This window comes from Pecten maximus, chromosome 12 (assembly GCF_902652985.1).
Source record: "Pecten maximus chromosome 12, xPecMax1.1, whole genome shotgun sequence".
Taxonomy (NCBI): domain Eukaryota; kingdom Metazoa; phylum Mollusca; class Bivalvia; order Pectinida; family Pectinidae; genus Pecten; species Pecten maximus.
In genome coordinates, this window is record NC_047026.1 from 12,917,462 (window position 1) to 12,936,833 (window position 19,372).

General features: G+C 35.6%; 1 protein-coding gene across 12 annotated transcripts in view; it reads left to right on the forward strand.

Moving 5' to 3' along the window:
• LOC117339641 (cGMP-specific 3',5'-cyclic phosphodiesterase-like) overlaps positions 1-19,372 on the forward strand; it is an 80,997-nt gene that overhangs the window by 25,603 nt on the left and 36,022 nt on the right. For 3 of the 12 annotated variants that reach the window (XM_033901343.1, XM_033901347.1, XM_033901348.1), the window contains exons 1-3: positions 6,598-6,745; positions 15,867-16,575; positions 17,500-17,658. In XM_033901343.1, coding sequence (XP_033757234.1) covers positions 15,889-16,575; positions 17,500-17,658 — 846 coding nt within the window. In that variant the 5' untranslated portion in view covers positions 6,598-6,745; positions 15,867-15,888. Of the gene's footprint in view, positions 1-6,596; positions 6,746-10,819; positions 10,992-15,866; positions 16,576-17,499; positions 17,659-18,883; positions 19,005-19,372 lie in introns of those variants that run through there. The other 9 variants (XR_004535279.1, XR_004535280.1, XM_033901339.1 and 6 more) reach the window with 7 other exon arrangements.

Consider the following 19,372-nt stretch of genomic DNA (forward strand, 5'->3'; position numbering starts at 1 on the left):
AGGTGTCTGGATTAATTATATTGATTAATGGGACAGTCGGATTAGAGGTGTCTGGAGTAATGATATTGATTAATGGGACAGTCGGATTAGAGGTGTCTGGATTAATTATATTGATTAATGGGACAGTCGGATTAGAGGTGTGCGGATTAATGAGATTGATTAATGGGACAGTCGGATTAGAGGTGTCTGGATTAATGAGATTGATTAATGGGACAGTCGGATTAGAGGTATTTTTTGTTAATGGGACAGTCGGATTAGAGGTGTCTGGATTAATTATATTGATTAATGGGACAGTCGGATTAGAGGTGTCTGGAGTAATTATATTGATTAATGGGACAGTCGGATTAGAGGTGTCTGGATTAATTATATTGATTAATGGGACAGTCGGATTAGAGGTGTCTGGATTAATGAGATTGATTAATGGGACAGTCGGATTAGAGGTGTTTTGATTAATGATATTGATTAGCGGATTTAAATCGTCTGGATTATTGAGGTGGATTAGTTGGACGGTATGATTCGTGGTAGCTGGATAATGGTACAGTGGGATTAGTGGTCCTCGTCGAAGTTTTGAAATTTCTGAATTTGCTAGCTGTTAAAAACGGCACAAAATACTTTAACAGAGATGTACACCATGTCAAATGCACCTATATTCAAACTGGCAACTTGCAATTTATTTAATGATGTGCAGATAGCCTGACAAATAACAACGGGATGCCCTGGAGCACGCGGTCGATATTTCACGTCTATTCGAAAAATCTCATTGGAATAAAACCTATCTCGTTCGCAATGATTCCTGGATTTCCTGAAAGATCAATATTTGGTCTATTGCATGATGCGAGACGTATATAAAAAAATTCTAGTGCTATTTATAGATCTAAGCAATCAAAATTGTCCTTTCAGTGGATAATAGAGATTACACCTCGGTATCGCTTATTGCTGTATATATTGTAATGTATTGTTCGATCCCAAACACATACAGTGTCTGTAATACAGACTGTTACTCGCATGTACGTCCATTCAAAACTACTTATTTTCGGTTTCGAATCGATCGAACACTATTCTGTAAGATAAAAAAAAACATATTCATGATATTTGTATAAGTTATGCTAAGCTTGTAGCCATGTTCAAATAACAAATTCATTGCATGTTTATATTGATGTTATTTGTTGTTTATTTATATATGTGTGTGCTATTGATTGATTGATTGATCGATTGATTGATCGATTGATTGATTGATTGATTGATAGATAAAGCCACAGTAATTATGCATCATAATTTGATCCCGTTTTTATTATGAATATAAATTACGGGCGGATGGGCAGACACGCCCCGGATGCTCCAGTTTGGCGCCTAAGAACACCGAGGCACATTTCATTTTTTTTTTTATTAAATAATGTAAAAGATATTGATCGATGTTTTAATTACATATGGGTGTGGAGAGGACATTGAATTGTATACATGGAATTCCATATCCCGTTCAATGGATTCCATGGAAATCCGTACATTTTCCGTTCATTGTGTTACCATGGTATCAAACGCTACGTAACACTGCATTATGCATGCTTCGTCATCAATCTAAAATCAATTTTGATCGGTTTTTTTTACTTTGATCTAACTTCCAAGCGATGGCGCGTTTTTATTTGCCTGATTCTCAAACGGAATTTCTTCATTTTTAAATTAGCTGTTGTTGGGTTTCTCGTCGACAGAGTCGTCTTGTGTCCGATTATGATGAATTGAATAAGATTTCGAGAGAATTTTTATCATCATTCTTTTTTTTTAAATAAATAAAAATAAAACACAGTACTTTGATGGATATTATAAATGCACTTTTGAGCTTTAATCAATATGCATTTTAAAAGTGTTTCTCCGTTCCTTTTAAGACTGTTGATTTATGCCTCCATGCTTTCAAAGGCCGTGATAGACCTCTTGTTTTACCTCTTGTGTCAGAGAGTAATAAAGAAAATCTCGAAATCTTGAAAGCTCAGTCTGTTAGAGTGTTGGCTTATGTAACCTAATGTGAACGATCCGAGATACACGGTTAGACGTCCCAAGTTACCTGTGGTGACGTGTTTCTCGGGAAGTTGAGAAACCAACTGGTCTGTGCTGTCTTTGTTGTGTCCTCGGGCAAACAACTTTACCCTAATTGCTCTAAATGTCATACGACAAACCTCCCGTATGTTGTTCTGTGAGGTAGACACCAGCTTCTACAAAGATAACCCTCCTCAAAATGACCCTGGCTGTTCACGGGGTGATAAACCCAACAAACAAATCGTACATTTCTGAATTCCATTCTTCTTGGAGTGTGTAGCCTGCCAAATGTTCACTCATTTCTCACGCGGCGGCCATCTTGAATCTAAAATGAGGCTAATGAGGTCATATCCAAGATGAACCTACAGAAAATATCGGTATCAATTTTTCGATGCATATAGATATTTCGATGGATCCCTGATTTTTTGTTAATCTAGATTATTGCATTTTGGGATGTTATAACTGCTTCTGTCATCCGTTCCTGTCGCAGTATTCTGAAATCATGCGTCTCCATGTGACTGTCAGTTTGAATCTAAAACGAGGCCAGTGTAAAATCTTCCAACATTTAGCCGGGATCCATATTCTGGCGTTCTAAATGTCTTTCCTGTCGTTAGTCTTTGTGCACTAAAATAACGTCGATGTTTGATACAAGAAAGTTATAATCAGCTTCTATCAGTCGCCATAATGCTGATAGTATCGCCACCTTTACCGCTGACAAAGTGACATTTATCGCTAACATCTGGCACTACGTTTGTTTAGAAACAATGCCTTCTCAAGACTGTTTTGAGCTACGTGATGTCGTCCTCATAAATATTGCATAGACTTGATAACGAAACCCTTTGTCTCCATATTAGTTTGAGAGATATTATGTATACGTACACCTTTGACATTTTCTGGGCATGGTTTCAAACAGTGTTGAAAGTTTGATAAACTGCTTAGTAAATTTGCAACATAGCTCAGACTTGATCGTACCCCGAACCTGTGTGATTACTATAGGGAGAAAAGTCCGATCGAATAACGTAACAGATGAGTTTGTGCTTTTTAATTCTTCTTGTCTATACACCCAGTTAGAACGGTTGTTAGAGAAAACGAAAGATTTTAAAGGGGTAAACCTTCAAATGTCAATGAAAAGGTTAAACTATTGAATACACATGTATAACAGTTTAAGGCGCTAGGAAGGGCCTGCCACTCTTACTATGTTTTATCGCCCCTCCCCCAACCCCCTCTCCTTTTTTAATTAGTTTCTAGCTCGGTTGTGCTGCTGAAAGTGAGGCCAGTCATCAAAATGCAGTTGTATGTGCAGCCAGAGATCCGTCTATTCTGTTAATGGTCAATAGTTGATAATAATAATCGTTAAATCTATAGGTCAACACTATCGCTGTGAAATTGATCGGACACTAATAGCCGACCGAGATATACATTACCGGAAGTTGAACTGGGCATTGGGCAAGCTCAGCAAAATCCTCGAACCGTCATAAAACGTTCCAGCATCGTTCCACTTGAGATTTCGTCTATCACATGTTATTTACTGCAATACAACGTTTGCTTCCCGTTACACTTCGTTGCAGAAAAGAAATAAAACCAAAAACGAATCACAGCTAGGGGCTTGGCACAATTTCTCAACCCATTGTCCATTTATATGTACTGAATGTATCGTAAAATCATATATTATATGGGCGGTGGGTTGGAATGTGTGCTTTGAGTTCCTTTGGTTCCATCAGTGTAGGGAGGATAAGTGTAGTGATGATAAGTGTAGTGATGATAAGTGTAGTGAGGATAAGTGTAGTGATGATAAGTGTAGTGATGATAAGTGTAGTGATGATAAGTGTAGGGATGATAAGTGTAGTGATGATAAGTGTAGTGATGATAAGTGTAGTGATGATAAGTGTGGTGATGATAAGTGTAGGGATGATAAGTGTAGGGATGATAAGTGTAGTGATGATAAGTGTAGGGATGATAAGTGTAGGGATAAGTGTAGGGATGATAAGTGTAGGGATGATAAGTGTAGGGATGATAAGTGTAGGGATGATAAGTGTAGGGATGATAAGTGTAGTGATGATAAGTGTAGGGATGATAAGTGTAGTGATGATAAGTGTAGGGAGGATAAGTGTGGTGATAATAAGTGTGGTGATGATAAGTGTAGTGATGATAAGTGTAGTGATGATAAGTGTAGTGATGATAAGTGTGGTGATGAACGTGTTGATGATACTGTGGGATGAAGTGTAGGGGGGATAAGTGTCAGTGATGTCTAGTGGTGATGATAAGTGTGTGATAAGTGTGGTGTGACTCAAGTGTGGTGATGATAAGTGTAGTGATGATAAGTGTAGGGGGATCGTGTACGTGTGATACCGTGTGGTGATGCTAACTGTAGTGATGATAATGTAGGGATGTAGTGTGGGATGTCCTAAGTGGGATGTACAGTGTAGGGATGTAGTGTAGGGATGTAAGTGTGGTGATGATAGTGTGGGATGTACAGTGTAGTGGGACTCAGTGTAGTGATGAAATGTAGGGTAAGTGTAGCGAAGGATAGTGTAGTGCATAAGTGTGGTGATGACTCAAGTGTAGTGATGCTAACTGTAGTGATGATAAATGTGGGATGCTCAGTGTCGGGATGCTAAGTGTGGTGATGATAAGTGTAGGGATGATAAGTGTAGTGGGATTAAGTGTAGTGATGATAAGTGTAGGGATAAGTGTAGGAAGGATAAGTGTAGTGAGGATAAGTGTAGTGATGATAAGTGTAGTGATAAGTGTAGTGATGATAAGTGTAGTGAGGATAAGTGTAGTGATGATAACTGTAGTGATGATAAGTGTAGTGATGATAACTGTAGTGATGATAAGTGTAGGGATGATAAGTGTGGTGATGATAAGTGTAGTGATGATAAGTGTAGTGATGATAAGTGTGGGATGATAAGTGTAGTGATAAGTGTAGTGATGATAAGTGTAGTGATGATAAGTGTAGTGATGATAAGTGTAGGGAGGATAAGTGTAGTGATGATAAGTGTAGGGATGATAAGTGTGGTGATGATAAGTGTAGTGATGATAAGTGTAGGGAGGATAAGTGTGGGGACGATTAGTGTAGGGATGATAAGTGTAGGGATGATAAGTGTGGTGATGATAAGTGTAGTGATGATAAGTGTAGGGAGGATAAGTGTGGGGACGATTAGTGTAGGGATGATAAGTGTAGGGATGATAAGTGTAGTGATGATAAGTGTAGTGATGATAAGTGTAGTGATGATAAGTGTAGTGATGATAAGTGTAGGGATGATAAGTGTAGTGATGATAAGTGTAGTGATGATAAGTGTAGGGATGATAAGTGTAGTGATGATAAGTGTAGTGATGATAAGTGTAGTGAGGATAAGTGTAGTGATGATAAGTGTAATGATGATAAGTGTAGTGATGATAAGTGTGGGGATGATAAGTGTAGTGATGATAAGTGTAGGGACGATAAGTGTAGGGATGATAAGTGTAGGGATGATAAGTGTAGTGATAAGTGTAGGGAGGATAAGTGTAGGGATGATAAGTGTAGTGATGATAAGTGTAGGGATGATAAGTGTAGTGATAAGTGTAGGGAGGATAAGTGTAGTGATGATAAGTGTAGTGATGATAAGTGTAGGGATGATAAGTGTAGTGATGATACAGTAGGAAGGATAAGTGTGGGGACGATTAGTGTAGGGATGATAAGTGTAGGGATGATAAGTGTGGTGATGATAAGTGTAGTGATGATAAGTGTGGTGATGATAAGTGTAGGGATGATAAGTGTAGTGACGATAAGTGTAGGGATGATAAGTGTAGGGAGGATAATTGTAATTATGATAAGTGTAGGGATGATAAGTGTAGTGAGGATAAGTGTGGTGATGATAAGTGTAGTGATGATAAGTGTGGGGATGATAAGTGTAGTGATGATAAGTGTAGGGAGGATAAGTGTAGTGATGATAAGTGTGGTGATGATAAGTGTAGGGATGATAAGGGTATGGGAGATAAGCGTAGTGTTGATAAGTGTAGGGAGGATAAGTGTAGCGTACTTCTTAAGTTTTCTATTCGCCCCTCTCTGTACACATCAACAACTCGCGCCATTTTAAAGAAGTGTCAGTATATAATTGTTTTCAGCATAGTTTCAAATACCTACAAAAAGTGGCAGTATAACGAAATCTCAGTTAACTTTTCCACATATTGGCACTATAAGGAGACCCTCCCCCGCCCCTCCTTATTGTGGCAGTATATCTACGACATTTATCTTATATGTGCCTATTAGAATTACTTGGCTGTGTTTTACATCTGGCGCGCGATTGGAGTTGGATTAACTCAGTAATAGGCAGATCACTAATTGTGAGTTCTGTGTATAGATAGACGTGATGTCTGCAACATGTTTATTATTCTCGAGCAAATCAACGTCTGTAACGACTTAAAGTTCTTTTTATAGAAAATCACAAACCGGAGGTTGATAATAACAATAATGGCCATGTGCGTATACTGGTACGTGAGAACTGACGTCATTTCCGCCGGGGACGACTTGTGTTTATATAAGCCTATTCCTATGTATTTAATAGCTCCCTAGTGCACTTGTATACTATATATACATGTATATACATACACTGGTGTACAAATGTATTCGTATTTAAGAGATTTAGGAGGCTGGGGAGACTTGTTTGTAGATGTTACTCCTCTGGTAATGATGTTTTCACGTGATGAGTTGCCATAGACGTCCATGTTGGTCAAAGTGAGTCAATTTACCTTAAACTTATGTGATTGTTTTCTGGTAATGGTAACATTCAGTAACTCTGTTCCATGTTATTGCTGATCAAAACACGATGTGAGTGCATGTGGGGTTTTCTCTTTCTTTCTTTTTTTTTCGGTTTGTCTATTTGTTTTGGTTTTTTTTTTGTTTTTTTTTATATATTTTTTTTAATATAAAAGGTCCGGTGTTGCAGATTTTATTCCTCCCCAGAAGAAACTTTGTCTTGAGGGGGAAGGGTCAGCCTATGGAAACATTTCCTTATTTAGACCTGGGTATAGAAAGCCGATATGATTGTACAAAAGATAAAAGCAGCTTTTAAAACAAATTTGGAGTTAGATAAAGAAGAGCCAAAATGAATCAAACCGCAGCATGCATGATACAAATGCACCTTCTAGGAATTGTCAGTGAAGCTAGGAGAGACTTTTAAACGTGGCCATGAGGCCACCGGAAAGAAAACCCCAAAAAGGTCAAAATCAAAAGAAATGTCAAAATTCCGAATTGGGAGGTGCACTAAAAAAAAGTCTCGTAATTCAATATTTCAATAATAATTGGATTTCAAAAGAACGTTAAACACGTGTGTCTATTCTGAAACGTGTCATTATTCAAATTAATTAAAACGTGACAATTTAGAAGGTTACGATAAATTTCGGGGTTTAGAAAATCCACCAGAAGTGTCTACCACCTGAAATCTCAAAAGATTGTACAAAAGACACTCAAAATTACTTTTCACAGCAATTTAAAGGCGCAAATTCAACGCAACTCGGTTGATATATTTTTGCTTTTTTATTCGAAACCCTTTTTTTCTCATATATACCTAAACTCATGTTTGCATTTTAAGAGCAAAAGTTAATAAAATAAAGTCCTATCTGAAATGATTTTAACATATTTACATAAGACAATGTTGCATATTTTAAACGCCGAACGGAACGAAGTATTGTTTTTACTGGAGCTCATGTTTCTATTGGAAATACAGATTACAAAGGTGTATGGTATAGTCTAGGACATTATGGCGCTGTATGTTTTGTAAATATCTGCTTTCGGGTTTTAAAACACTATTTACCTCAATATTGGTGTATAAATAATGCTACACGAAAAAAGCCGAATGGATTTGTTCGAGTCCGCGCAGCGTTCTGCATGTAAGGACCTACGGAATTTTAATTTTATCATTTTGCAATGATTTCGTAATCTAAAAAACATGGTTGTGGACACTTTAAATTTATCGTTGAAAGGTAAAGCCATAGTTTTCTGATATATTATGTAGACATATTATAAGCCATATAATTTTTTTCAACAGTGATTTTTAGTTTTAAGAAAAAGTTGACCTGGTGCGGCAAACGCGGATTTAGCAAAGAATGTTGATTATTATAGATGCATCCACGCAGTAAAATGTCAAAGGACATCGAAAATAGATTGTAAATATAATCTTAAATGCTTGTTTAAGACTCATTCAAACGTTTATTTCAATTAGAACACGGGAAAACCGCCTGCAGTGCAACGCATAAGGCTGCGTCAATATGTTCACGTGCTAAATTCCCCGATAAACATTTATAACTCTAACGATCTCAGGCTACATGTATGGATGTACTTTAGGGATAATGTATGAAAGTGTAGCCAGCTTCCTGACGTCATTTCCATTTTGAATTGCACTTAAACTCTTCTCTTCCGGTACGCGTGACGACCGTGACGTAAAAACATGCTGGATTTTTCTAGGTATTCGGTCTACTCATTAATTATTACGTTGTGTTTGTCACAGTTTTGGTTGGTTAAAAAATCAAGCCATCCTCAAAATCTTATTGTACATGTTTACATGCCACAGGGACTTGACACGGATTCTCAAACCACTGTCCGTATAATATGAATGTATCTTTTATATGGAGCATGGGATGGGAATTTGTGTCAAATCCCTGTGGTCGGACATCCACCTAGTGTATCCTGTTATAGGGCCACTTGACCACTACTTCCGGTACGTTTTCGTCGGCTGTGGAAGCCGTCACTGCTGTGTGTAAGAGTCGATGGTTGTTATTTTTACTTAATCTAGCCACCCACAAAACATATGAAAAGTTACTATGCATGTACACAGGGGCCTGAATATTTATAACAGTCGATGGTTGTTATTTTTATCTAATCTAGCCACCCACAAAACATATGAAAAGTTGCTATGTATGTACACAGGGGCCTGAATATTTATAACAGTCGATGGTTGTTATTTTTACCTAATCTAGCCACCCACAAAACATATGAAAAGTTGCTATGCCTGTACACAGGGGCCTGAATTTTTACCTAATCTAGCCACCCACAAAACATATGAAAAGTTACTATGCATGTACACAAGGGCCTGAGAATTTGTTATAGTCTACGTGTATTTAGACCTTTCCTTTTGTTTATAGCACATGTGTAAAAGAAGATCAGACTAACAAATCCTCGGGTCCCTGTGTATGTACCTAGACTGTAACAAATCCTCGGGTCCCTGTGTACGTACCTAGACTGTAACAAATCCTCGCGAGTCGGGTCCCTGTCTATGTACCTAGACTGTAATAATGTCTCCTGTCCTTATGTAGAAGTATAATATATTGGGCCTCATATGTAAATAAATACATTTCATACTGGATAATGTTTTATACAACTCTTAAAAAAGAAAGTTAATGTTTTGATACTTTGTTTTATATTTTTCGTAAAACCTGTCAAGAAATGGCATTGTTGTGTTACTAGGTCGTAAACAAAGTATGAAACCTAGTCTTACATTATAAAAAAAAACAAGAAATACCTATATATAAACTTTCTGGGTATTTTTTTATAATACATTACAAAAAAGACATGCCCCTATGTACAGACCTTTTTCTTAGGACCTCAGGTCCCATTTTACTTTTTTCCTCATACCGTCTTCCTTGGTAAATAATAACCTGTAAAATTGATCTCCAACATTTGTTATACCCTATATCTCAGTAAATATTTGTTTATTAATGTATACAGCAAACTACTGTTAATATGTACGGCCGGTCGAGTAGCCCTGTGTGATCGGAGTGATCGCGTCCCAAGAGGTCTTAGGCATGTGTCCTACAAGAGATTTTAATACATTATAAATGGGCGTAACTTAGCGATTATGGAAGCATTTCGTTGAGCCAGGTATACATATACACAGTGAGTTTTAATTTAAATGCCACTTCACTTCTGTAGCTTTAAAGGTACAGAGTATATTACTCTCCAATATCAATTTCGCCAAGTTAATACCGGTATTCAGTAAAGGAGTTAAGCATACCGATATTCGAGATTAAAATGTTTAAAAATATCATTAAACAAGCGAGATGAATCGAACATATATATTTTCATTCAACACAGAATAAATCATACTTTTATTTGTATTTGTTCAAATGTATTGTTAGAATTTTTATAGACAGGGGATCGAAGCGGTTAAAATGTTGACAATATCAACATTTAAAATGTTGACAATATCAACATTGCGGTTTTTACTCCCATAGCTTCTCACGTACACGTGAAAGCTTTGATAAAAAAGAAATAAACATTGTTTGTTACGCACACCTTAGCAGTATAATATACGTTAGTATCAGTGGTAAACAAAGCCTATTGTTGACGTCGTGTGTGAAGATTGTTTTTTTTAATTTTTATTTCTGTAGGTAAACGCGGATGACGTAAACCATTTCTTTCAACTGTTTTCATTCGTTACACTTTAAAGAAGTTAAACTCGTTAAAATTTTGTAACGGAATTCCTGAACTTGAACCCGTGTAAAATCAGTGACGTGTTAAATGGACTTAATGTTTTGTTGCATTCCGCATGTGACTGGCAGGGAAAGATTTCTATTGCATGTTAGAAGAACGGAGCGCCGTGGCGGTACATAATCTGCTCGTACGAGTAGTTCCGTGGACGACCGTTCAATATAGGCTGAAATGACGTGGTTTCAATGTACATACGGTCAGAACCTGTCTAATGGTATTTCAATTAGCAGCTAAGCGGACACAGATGGACACAGATGGACACCGTCCACTGATCGATTGTGTAACTACCTCATCATCGAAATACGATGCTAAATGGATTATACATTTGAATTTGTTCAGACATGCTGTGCAGTGACGTCTTAAAGTGTTTGTTAAATATGTGATGTCTAAACCATTTCGAGCCAATGTCGATCGGGATTATTGTAAATTGTGTACTTTAACTACAGGATTTGGTTAAAAGTATATGGAAAGATAGACTCCTTCAATTTATCACGAGGTATGTATTTAAATTTTAAATGCCATCACAATACTAAGGTCACGTGAAAACTGCACTTTTACATGACGCCACTGACGGGCTAATCATGAGGTCTAAGGGACACCACTAGAAGGAAAAAATATAGATATGGAGGAAACAGAAAAGATGGTTTAGTTCCCTGCGATAAATAAATCGGATCCATTTGGTGTCACAAAAGAAAAAGCATATAAATCTGTGCACTATATAATAATCATGAATTGATGACATCATTTCTCGGTTAATATTTTATTCCCGGGTGTGTTGTCACTTCAACAAATATCCATAAGTTGATAAATATATTCGGTTCATGATGATGCACCGAAAAAGAATGTAGATTTTACACAAAATATCATTAGTAAACAGACTGCTATGATATTAATTTAAAAAAAAAAAAATTAATAAAACAAAAAATGAACCATATTCAGACAGAAAATATCACCCTACTTCAATTCATACTCAACAAACTCCAAGCAGAATCTGTGTTGACGAACACGTAGATTGTTTTAAAGACAGCTCAGCGACTACGTTTTAAAATCGACACGTACTTCTGTAACTTGCCATAAATTTAAACTTTGTACTCTCTTTGCGTTTTGCCGTATAATTAGGAAGAACAGACTACTTATTGCAACATATGCCAAGTTCTGAATTGGATGTAATTTGCTAATAATTTGGTCCGAAAAATGGAGTGTAATTCTACTTTCAAAAACTGTAAATCTAATGAATTGGTCCGAAAAACAGGGTAATTCTACTTTCACAAACTGGAAATCTAGAGCTGCTGAAGCAAAGTGACTTTTTAAAACTAAAATTGCAGTATCTTTATCTTCATAAGTTTTTTTTATATATCATTTATGATAATTTCATACTTATTTTGTCAGTCAAAACCAACAGTTGTATTTGGAACAGAACAGGCCTATGATTTCGCGTGAAGTTCATAAAACGTTGGGTTACATGCCTCATGAGCTGTAATTATTTGGCGGGAAATAGCACGACCTGTGACGTAACAAAAATGGCGGATGGAAAGTTTTTCGAAGCGCTGTTGTTCAAGATGACCGTATACAGATAACATTTCCAAAATATGGAGATATATGTGCCCATACATCGATAGGGTGAAATCAACAAAGTTTATCTGTAAACTTGTAAACTACCAGGTATTTAGAAAGTTCAGGTAACATAATTTTTTACTTGAATTTGTACATGATTGAAGACATTTCGTCCAATGTATCGAATATTGGCATTTGTTGATTTGAATGCAACACTGGTTAAATAATACATTTACTACCTTACCACTGATCGTTAATGTATAGATATTATTGGTATTTGAGAAAAGGATGACCGTCTTCTGCGTTCATTATTTCTTTTTTTGTAAACAACATTAGCCTAGGCCTAGAGATTAGCGTGTTGCCCTACGCCACTTCCTGTTGATTTTTATATGTCATGAATCTAAAGATTTACAATTGATGCACCTAATGCCTTTCAAGTGATGTCATAATGTGATCAAATTCAAAACTTGGAAGTTGACAAAACACGAAGTCTAACAAACAGTCACATAGAATTCAACGGGAAAGTGAGGAAATGTGAAACTGAAAGACTCTGCAGGCAGCAATATGAAAGACACAGAAGTAATCTTATTCCATTCATATTGATTTCTGCGATCAGCAGTCGCTTTTGAAATGTAGAATCTAATTCAACTAAGTGAAAAAAAAGAAAAGAAAAAACATTTTAAAAATTCTTCCAGGATTGATCAGCCACCCAACCCACTGCATATGTAAATTCTCCAAAATCACTTCTGATAGGTCGATCTATAGTTCAATCTATTAAGTTGGGTTGGATTTCGCTAGACAAATTGTCGGGTATTGTGAAATATCTATTGCCATAGACTGGTCAATATTGGCCACTGTCAATATAAGATAATAAGAGCACACATGCTCTTACCTCCTTCACCATAAACCACAATCAATACTATACGCCAATGATATTTGGGATGATTTGTTCAAAGTGGTACTGGTAGTTGCAATGCTATATATCAAACACATGTGCTTGTAAATCACAGATATTAATACAGGGGATACATTTAGTCTTGTTGCCCCTTACAGGATTGATAAGAGAAGATTTTTTTTTTAATTTTAAACACACTTCCTGAAGTACACATTATTTTTTTCATTTGCTATAATAGTATACTGGTCAGCAAGTGATTTTTCAACCATTTGACTTGAATTGTTATCACTTTTAATTACCATGATTATATTATATTGTGTTTTTGCATTATTTGGCCATGTTGAGAAATCAAAACTAATAAAGTATTCATATAATTTTAGTGTTTCAAATGGATTGTGCTTCACAATTTCACACAATTGTTAACAGTGTGATTCAGCTTGTGGTGGCCCATTAAAATATATATATAGGAGAAAAAATATTAAAGTTAAAATCACTTCCACATAAAAAATTGCAGAACATTGAATTAATTTACATATATTACCCATGGAAGTAGTGAAGTACCAAGTGGTACATTTGTTCCTTCTGAAATAGAGATCAATTAGCTACTATTTAGTAGAAAAGCATTTGACATGTAAGTTGTCAAAAGTGTCAAATGCTTTTCCGCTACAACAGTATCTATATATTAGCTAGGATGAAGTACTCCATTCCAGTTTTCAAATATGGGTTGAAATTTGAAGGAATTATTTACATTCCATTATTGCTGTGACAATGCTGTCATCCTTGCTTGAAAATTGAATTACTTGATATTGATAAGGACAGATGAGATACTCCAACGACAAAGAACATACAATATTTTTAAATTATGATAATTAAAAATGTAAGTAGAGTTTATAACCTTAACTATTTAATGTTATTTAAATACAGTGTACATATGAATGTACAATGTTCTTGTTTACATTTCAACGACTGGATCTGTTTTTTTTTGCTTCTTCATTTTAGACGTTTACACAGTATTATTGAGGCACAAAGAGTGTGTGACACCGTATTCAGTAAGCTTACTTGTAATGTTATTGTATAATACACAGTTAATTCTTAATATTTTTTTTTAAAGACCCATCATGGTTAGCTGTCTCCCCTAATGCTTGTATGTAATATAGCTCAGCCAGTTACTTCACAATGTGTGCATGCATACATGTTATTAGTCCCCTGCCGTTTGAAAAACGGGGGGACTATAGGTTTACCCTCCGTCCGTCTGTCTGTCCGTCCGTCTGTCTGTCACGCAATAGTTGTCCGGACAACTCCTTCTAAAGTACTACTCCGATTTTAATGAAACTTGGTATACATGATCAGTATAACATGTAGTTATGCATCCCACATTTTTTTTTTCGAAAAACCAATTTTCAAAATGGCCGCCGACTTCTCATTGGTTGAGACTTGTCCGGACAACTCCTTCTAAAGTACTACTCCGATTTTAATGAAACTTGGTATACATGATCAGTATAACATGTAGTTGTGCATCCCACATTTTTTTTTTCGAAAAACCAATTTTCAAAATGGCCGCCGACTTCTCATTGGTTGAGACTTGTCCGGACAACTCCTCCTAAAGTACTACTCCGATTTTAATGAAACTTGGTATACATGATCAGTATAACATGTAGTTGTGCATCCCACATTTTTTTTTTTTAAATTCATTTTTCAAAATGGCTGCCGGCTTCTCATTGGTTGAGGCTTGTCCGGACAACTCCTCCTAAAGTACTACTCCGATTTTAACGAAACTTGGTATACATGATCAGTATAACATGTAGTTGTGCATCCCACATTTTTTTTTTTAAATTCATTTTTCAAAATGGCTGCCGGCTTCTCATTGGTTGAGGCTTGTCCGGACAACTCCTCCTAAAGTACTACTCCGATTTTAACAAAACTTGGTATACATGGTCAGTATAACATGTTTGTGCATCATACATTTTTTGTTCGAAAAACCAATTTTCAAAATGGCCGCCAACTTCTCATTGGTTGAGACTTGTCCGGACAACTCCTCCTAAAGTACTACTCTGATTTTAACGAAACTTCGTATACATGATCAGTATAACATGTAGTTGTGCATCCCAATTTATCTTTTCGAAAAAAACATTTTTCAAAATTGCCGCCGGCTTCTCATTGGTTGAGGCGTGTCCGGACAATCCTAAAGTACTACTCCGATTTTAACGAAACTTGGTATACGTGATCAGTATAACACGTAGTTTAAAAAATGGGAAATAAATAGTTGCACTCCTGGTTAAGGCAGGGGACTTTGTATTGCTGTTGCAATACTATCCATCCTTGTTTTGTCTATTATGTACTCGATGCACAGAAACAACTACATGTAGCTAGTACGTATACTTAACTACACACAAATGGGATTGTCCACTTTATGTATCCCATGAAAAAGTCAATGCAATAGGTTGGTAGAGGCACCACTGTAACAGAATTTATTTGGGATGCAATTGATTATTTTTTCACCTTAAATTCAAAAGAAACAATTAGAAGAGTTTGGAGGATGGTAATAGCATAAAGATAAATGTAAAGTCTGTTTTTTTGAAAGGCTTCTTAAATCATAATTGTGCTATTTTTGAGACAGGAACAAAATCATATTGAATAGAAAGTTAGAAACCTAAAAAATGAAATCAATAAAATAAAGAAGTTTTCACAATTTAAAAAAAAAACAAAAAAACTTTTACCATCTAGAACAATTCGCCTTCCCACTACATCACTGTGTCTTTCATGATATTTATGGCATTCTGAAGGAGGCAATAATCGTAGAACACTTGAAAAATTCACTATTTGATATTCATACAATACTACCACATCATGACAGTATACTATAGATCTGAGTTTGTGAGATTTTGTCATTCATGACTTCATTTTCTTCCTTTTATTTTTTAGATTTTGATCTCATCCTGTGGTGATGGAAGAGAAACCAAGCATGGAACCTCTGACAGAGGAGAGAGTGGAACATTTCCTCATGAACCATGAAGACTTTTTGGCAAAGTTTTATGAAAAGCATGGTTCTAAAGAAATGATTGAAAAAATGACGGGGAAGAAGTCATTAGATGTTAAAAATATCACCATTGTGAAATCTGATACTTTTGCTGCAGAATGTCCCATGGAACATGTTAAAAGAAAATCTGTAGCACCTGCAGGTCCAGGTAAACCTCTGGGTGGTTACCAGTCAGCACAAAGGAACTCTGTTACAACTAGTATGTTCAAACAGTATGTAGAGGGACAAATGAAAAAGATGAAGAAAGCTTCATTGGTTCAAAACATTGTCAGTTTGCGTAAGTTAAATGAGCAAGAGCTATTTATGGAACTCATTCGAGATATTGCTACAGAACTGGATGTCAATGTGCTGTGTCATAAAATATTACAGAATGTTAGTATATTGACTAAAAGTGACCGCGGAAGTCTGTTTCTGGTAAGAGGCAACGAACAAAGGAAGTATCTTGTGTCCAAACTTTTTGATGTCACCAGAACTTCTACCCCAGAAGAGTCCATTCATACAGAAGAAAATGAGATAAAAGTGCCATTTGGAAGGGGAATAGCAGGTCATGTTGCTGAAACAAAAGGAACCATCAATATCAAGGAAGCTTATGACGTAAGATATTTAGATGTTTTTAGAATATCTTATTTGATACACATTTTTGACACACTAATAATGATAGGTTACTGGGGTCAACTTTTAAATCAAGATGCCCAATGTCATGATTTTGGGCAAGTAGCATACTGATATAAATAGTTTGTTCAAATTGATGACCTTGACTTGACTTTATATTAGTATGCTACTTCAATCATGACATTGGGCATCTTTCAAGATCAAATGAGTCAACTGTGTGTCCTGAATTCTGTGTAAAAATTTCAGTTCCGCATGCATGACTGCATACCATTAAATTGCCTTAAATAAACACTGAGATTCACATGAAGAATGGAATCTAACAACTTAAAGTAGCAAGTATTCTTCATAGCTTAAATGTTTACAGATGTTGGAAAATATTTTTATGCCTCATGAAAGTTTTTTGGGGCTTTGTAGGACTGTCTGTCATGCTGTCTACTTGATGTGTACATAACTTCATAAGTTTGACAAGGTGATGTGCAGTGCACTAGATGAGTAGATCTATGCATGGTCCACAACCTCTTCTTTACAGAGTCATTGCCCTTTGTTGAACTTTGGTGTCTCGAGCATTAATTTGCTTGTCAATAAACATGGATAATTAAACTTGGTGTAAATGTACAGATTTTGTACATGATCATCGGTCAAACTAAGACGATGTGCAGTGCACCAAGTCAGGGCCCACAACCCCTTAATTACAGAGTTGTTGTCCTTTGTTAATAATTTTACTGATTTTTGTGTTATTATAATATTAATATGACAAAATACAAATTCAAGGGCAGGAAAAGCCTCCAATTTAGTAGTTTTTTGTGAGCTTTCATCAACCCTGCTGGTACTCTTGTTTTAATATTTGTTTCCTAATTTTGATTGTCAAATGTAAATTTATGTATCAGTAATATACATTTTGTGCAGGATCCAAGATTTAATCAAGACGTTGACAAGAAGACAGGCTACAGAACACACAGTATACTTTGTATGCCGATCCTCAGCTACGATGATGAGCTTGTTGGTGTTGCGCAAATCATCAACAAAGTTGAAGGGCCACATGAGTTTACCAAACAGGATGAAGAGGTAACTACTGCATCAAAAGGAATTGGTATCAAGTTTAAAAATCACAACAGTATCAAATGTTGGAATATTTTGTTTTCTTTAATTTTGTTTCTGAGAATGTGAATTTCACTTAAGTTCATTTTGGAAATGGCAATGTCTATTTTGTCAGTGGTAACGACTTATGAAACTGTAATCTGAAATCATTTACATAAAAAACAAGTCCAAATCATGGTTGTCTGCTTGAGATTTTGGTAGAATGAACATGATTCTGTCTAATTAAAAAAAATGAAGCATATTTCTGAGCAAATAGCTAGATAAAGGGAGACTTTTTTATTGATTTGGAAAACGTATATAAAAAAGAAAAACCTAAATTTAGTGGTGAATAAGGAAGGCTTTATCTTTTGGACTTGAATCTTGGCACAAAGGTACATACAGTATGGAAACCCCAATGCTAATTAAAAAAATTGAATTTGTCGAAAGAACTTCAGAAATTGATATTTTTGTGTACTGTACGTCGCAGTATACACTACCCAAAATATCAATAACTGTCATGTCACATGTGATTGAATTTAAATTTCTAATTATTTTTTTTCATGTGAAAGTGCTATTTTCTAACCTGCCAGTGTCATAATTTAGATACTTTTAGCTTGTAACCATAGACTCATAACTGGGGTAAGCTTGTCTGCAAATTGTACCCAGTGATCTTTAAGATGTGTATTATACCATGGATAGAAGTCTTTATTAAAGTTACGATTTTGATCAAAACTACATAATGGTTTCGTTACATGTAAAGAACTGTAAGGATATTCTTGTATAATGTCAACACCTGGTGACTTTCTCCTACAATGAACTCTAGGAAAAAAGAAATCTTTGAGAACAATTAAATATAACCTTCTGCTCAGTATTGGCAATTGTGTCTTTGTTAAGGTCGATAATTTCCTCACCTCAGTTTGTGTGTTTATTGACCTTTATACCAGTTTCTATTGGCCACTACGCACTACACAATATGGAGTAAGCTCCCACTATACACTTAACACTCTCTATTCATAAAACCAAGTTTAGACAAATATTGCCAGGTTTAGATGTAAGTCTACGAATATTTTTTCTTTTTCTTACAGTGTATTCATATTTTGAATGTTTGTACCCAGCAAGCTGTAATAGCAAATGTTTATACACACCATTATTCACAAATACTTGAACAACCCTACATTATATTTACCAAATCCTTTTGACAGGCCCAGTGTAATTCTGACCTGGCTGTGTTAAGGTTGTGATGGGATTTAGACCTGTATGTGGGAATTACATTGGAGGTTTTACAATTATGGGGATATATTAATAAAACATTATGTCACATTTGAGAGAGAAAGGTGAGTTAATCTTAAAGATCATAAGGTAACATCTAAAATTATATATATTTTATTAACAATCCTAAAGCAAGTGAAAGAATTTGAATCAGCTTTGACTGTTAAAAGTATTATTAAAAGATATTTGTAGTATAACAGGTAAGATTATAATTTTTACTGCTTATTTTAAGTTTTACCCACCCACAGTAAAAAGTATAAATTTAGATCTTTACTGTATGCTTACTAGTATTCATGTAGTTTCGTGCTAGTCTAATCTAGATCAGTTAAATCCTTATACATCAATTTATGACTAAATTCATTTTTCACCAGTGTGGGGATTTTTTTCTCTCTGATACACAGTATAATGGAATGATGGAGTTTTCTTTGTACAG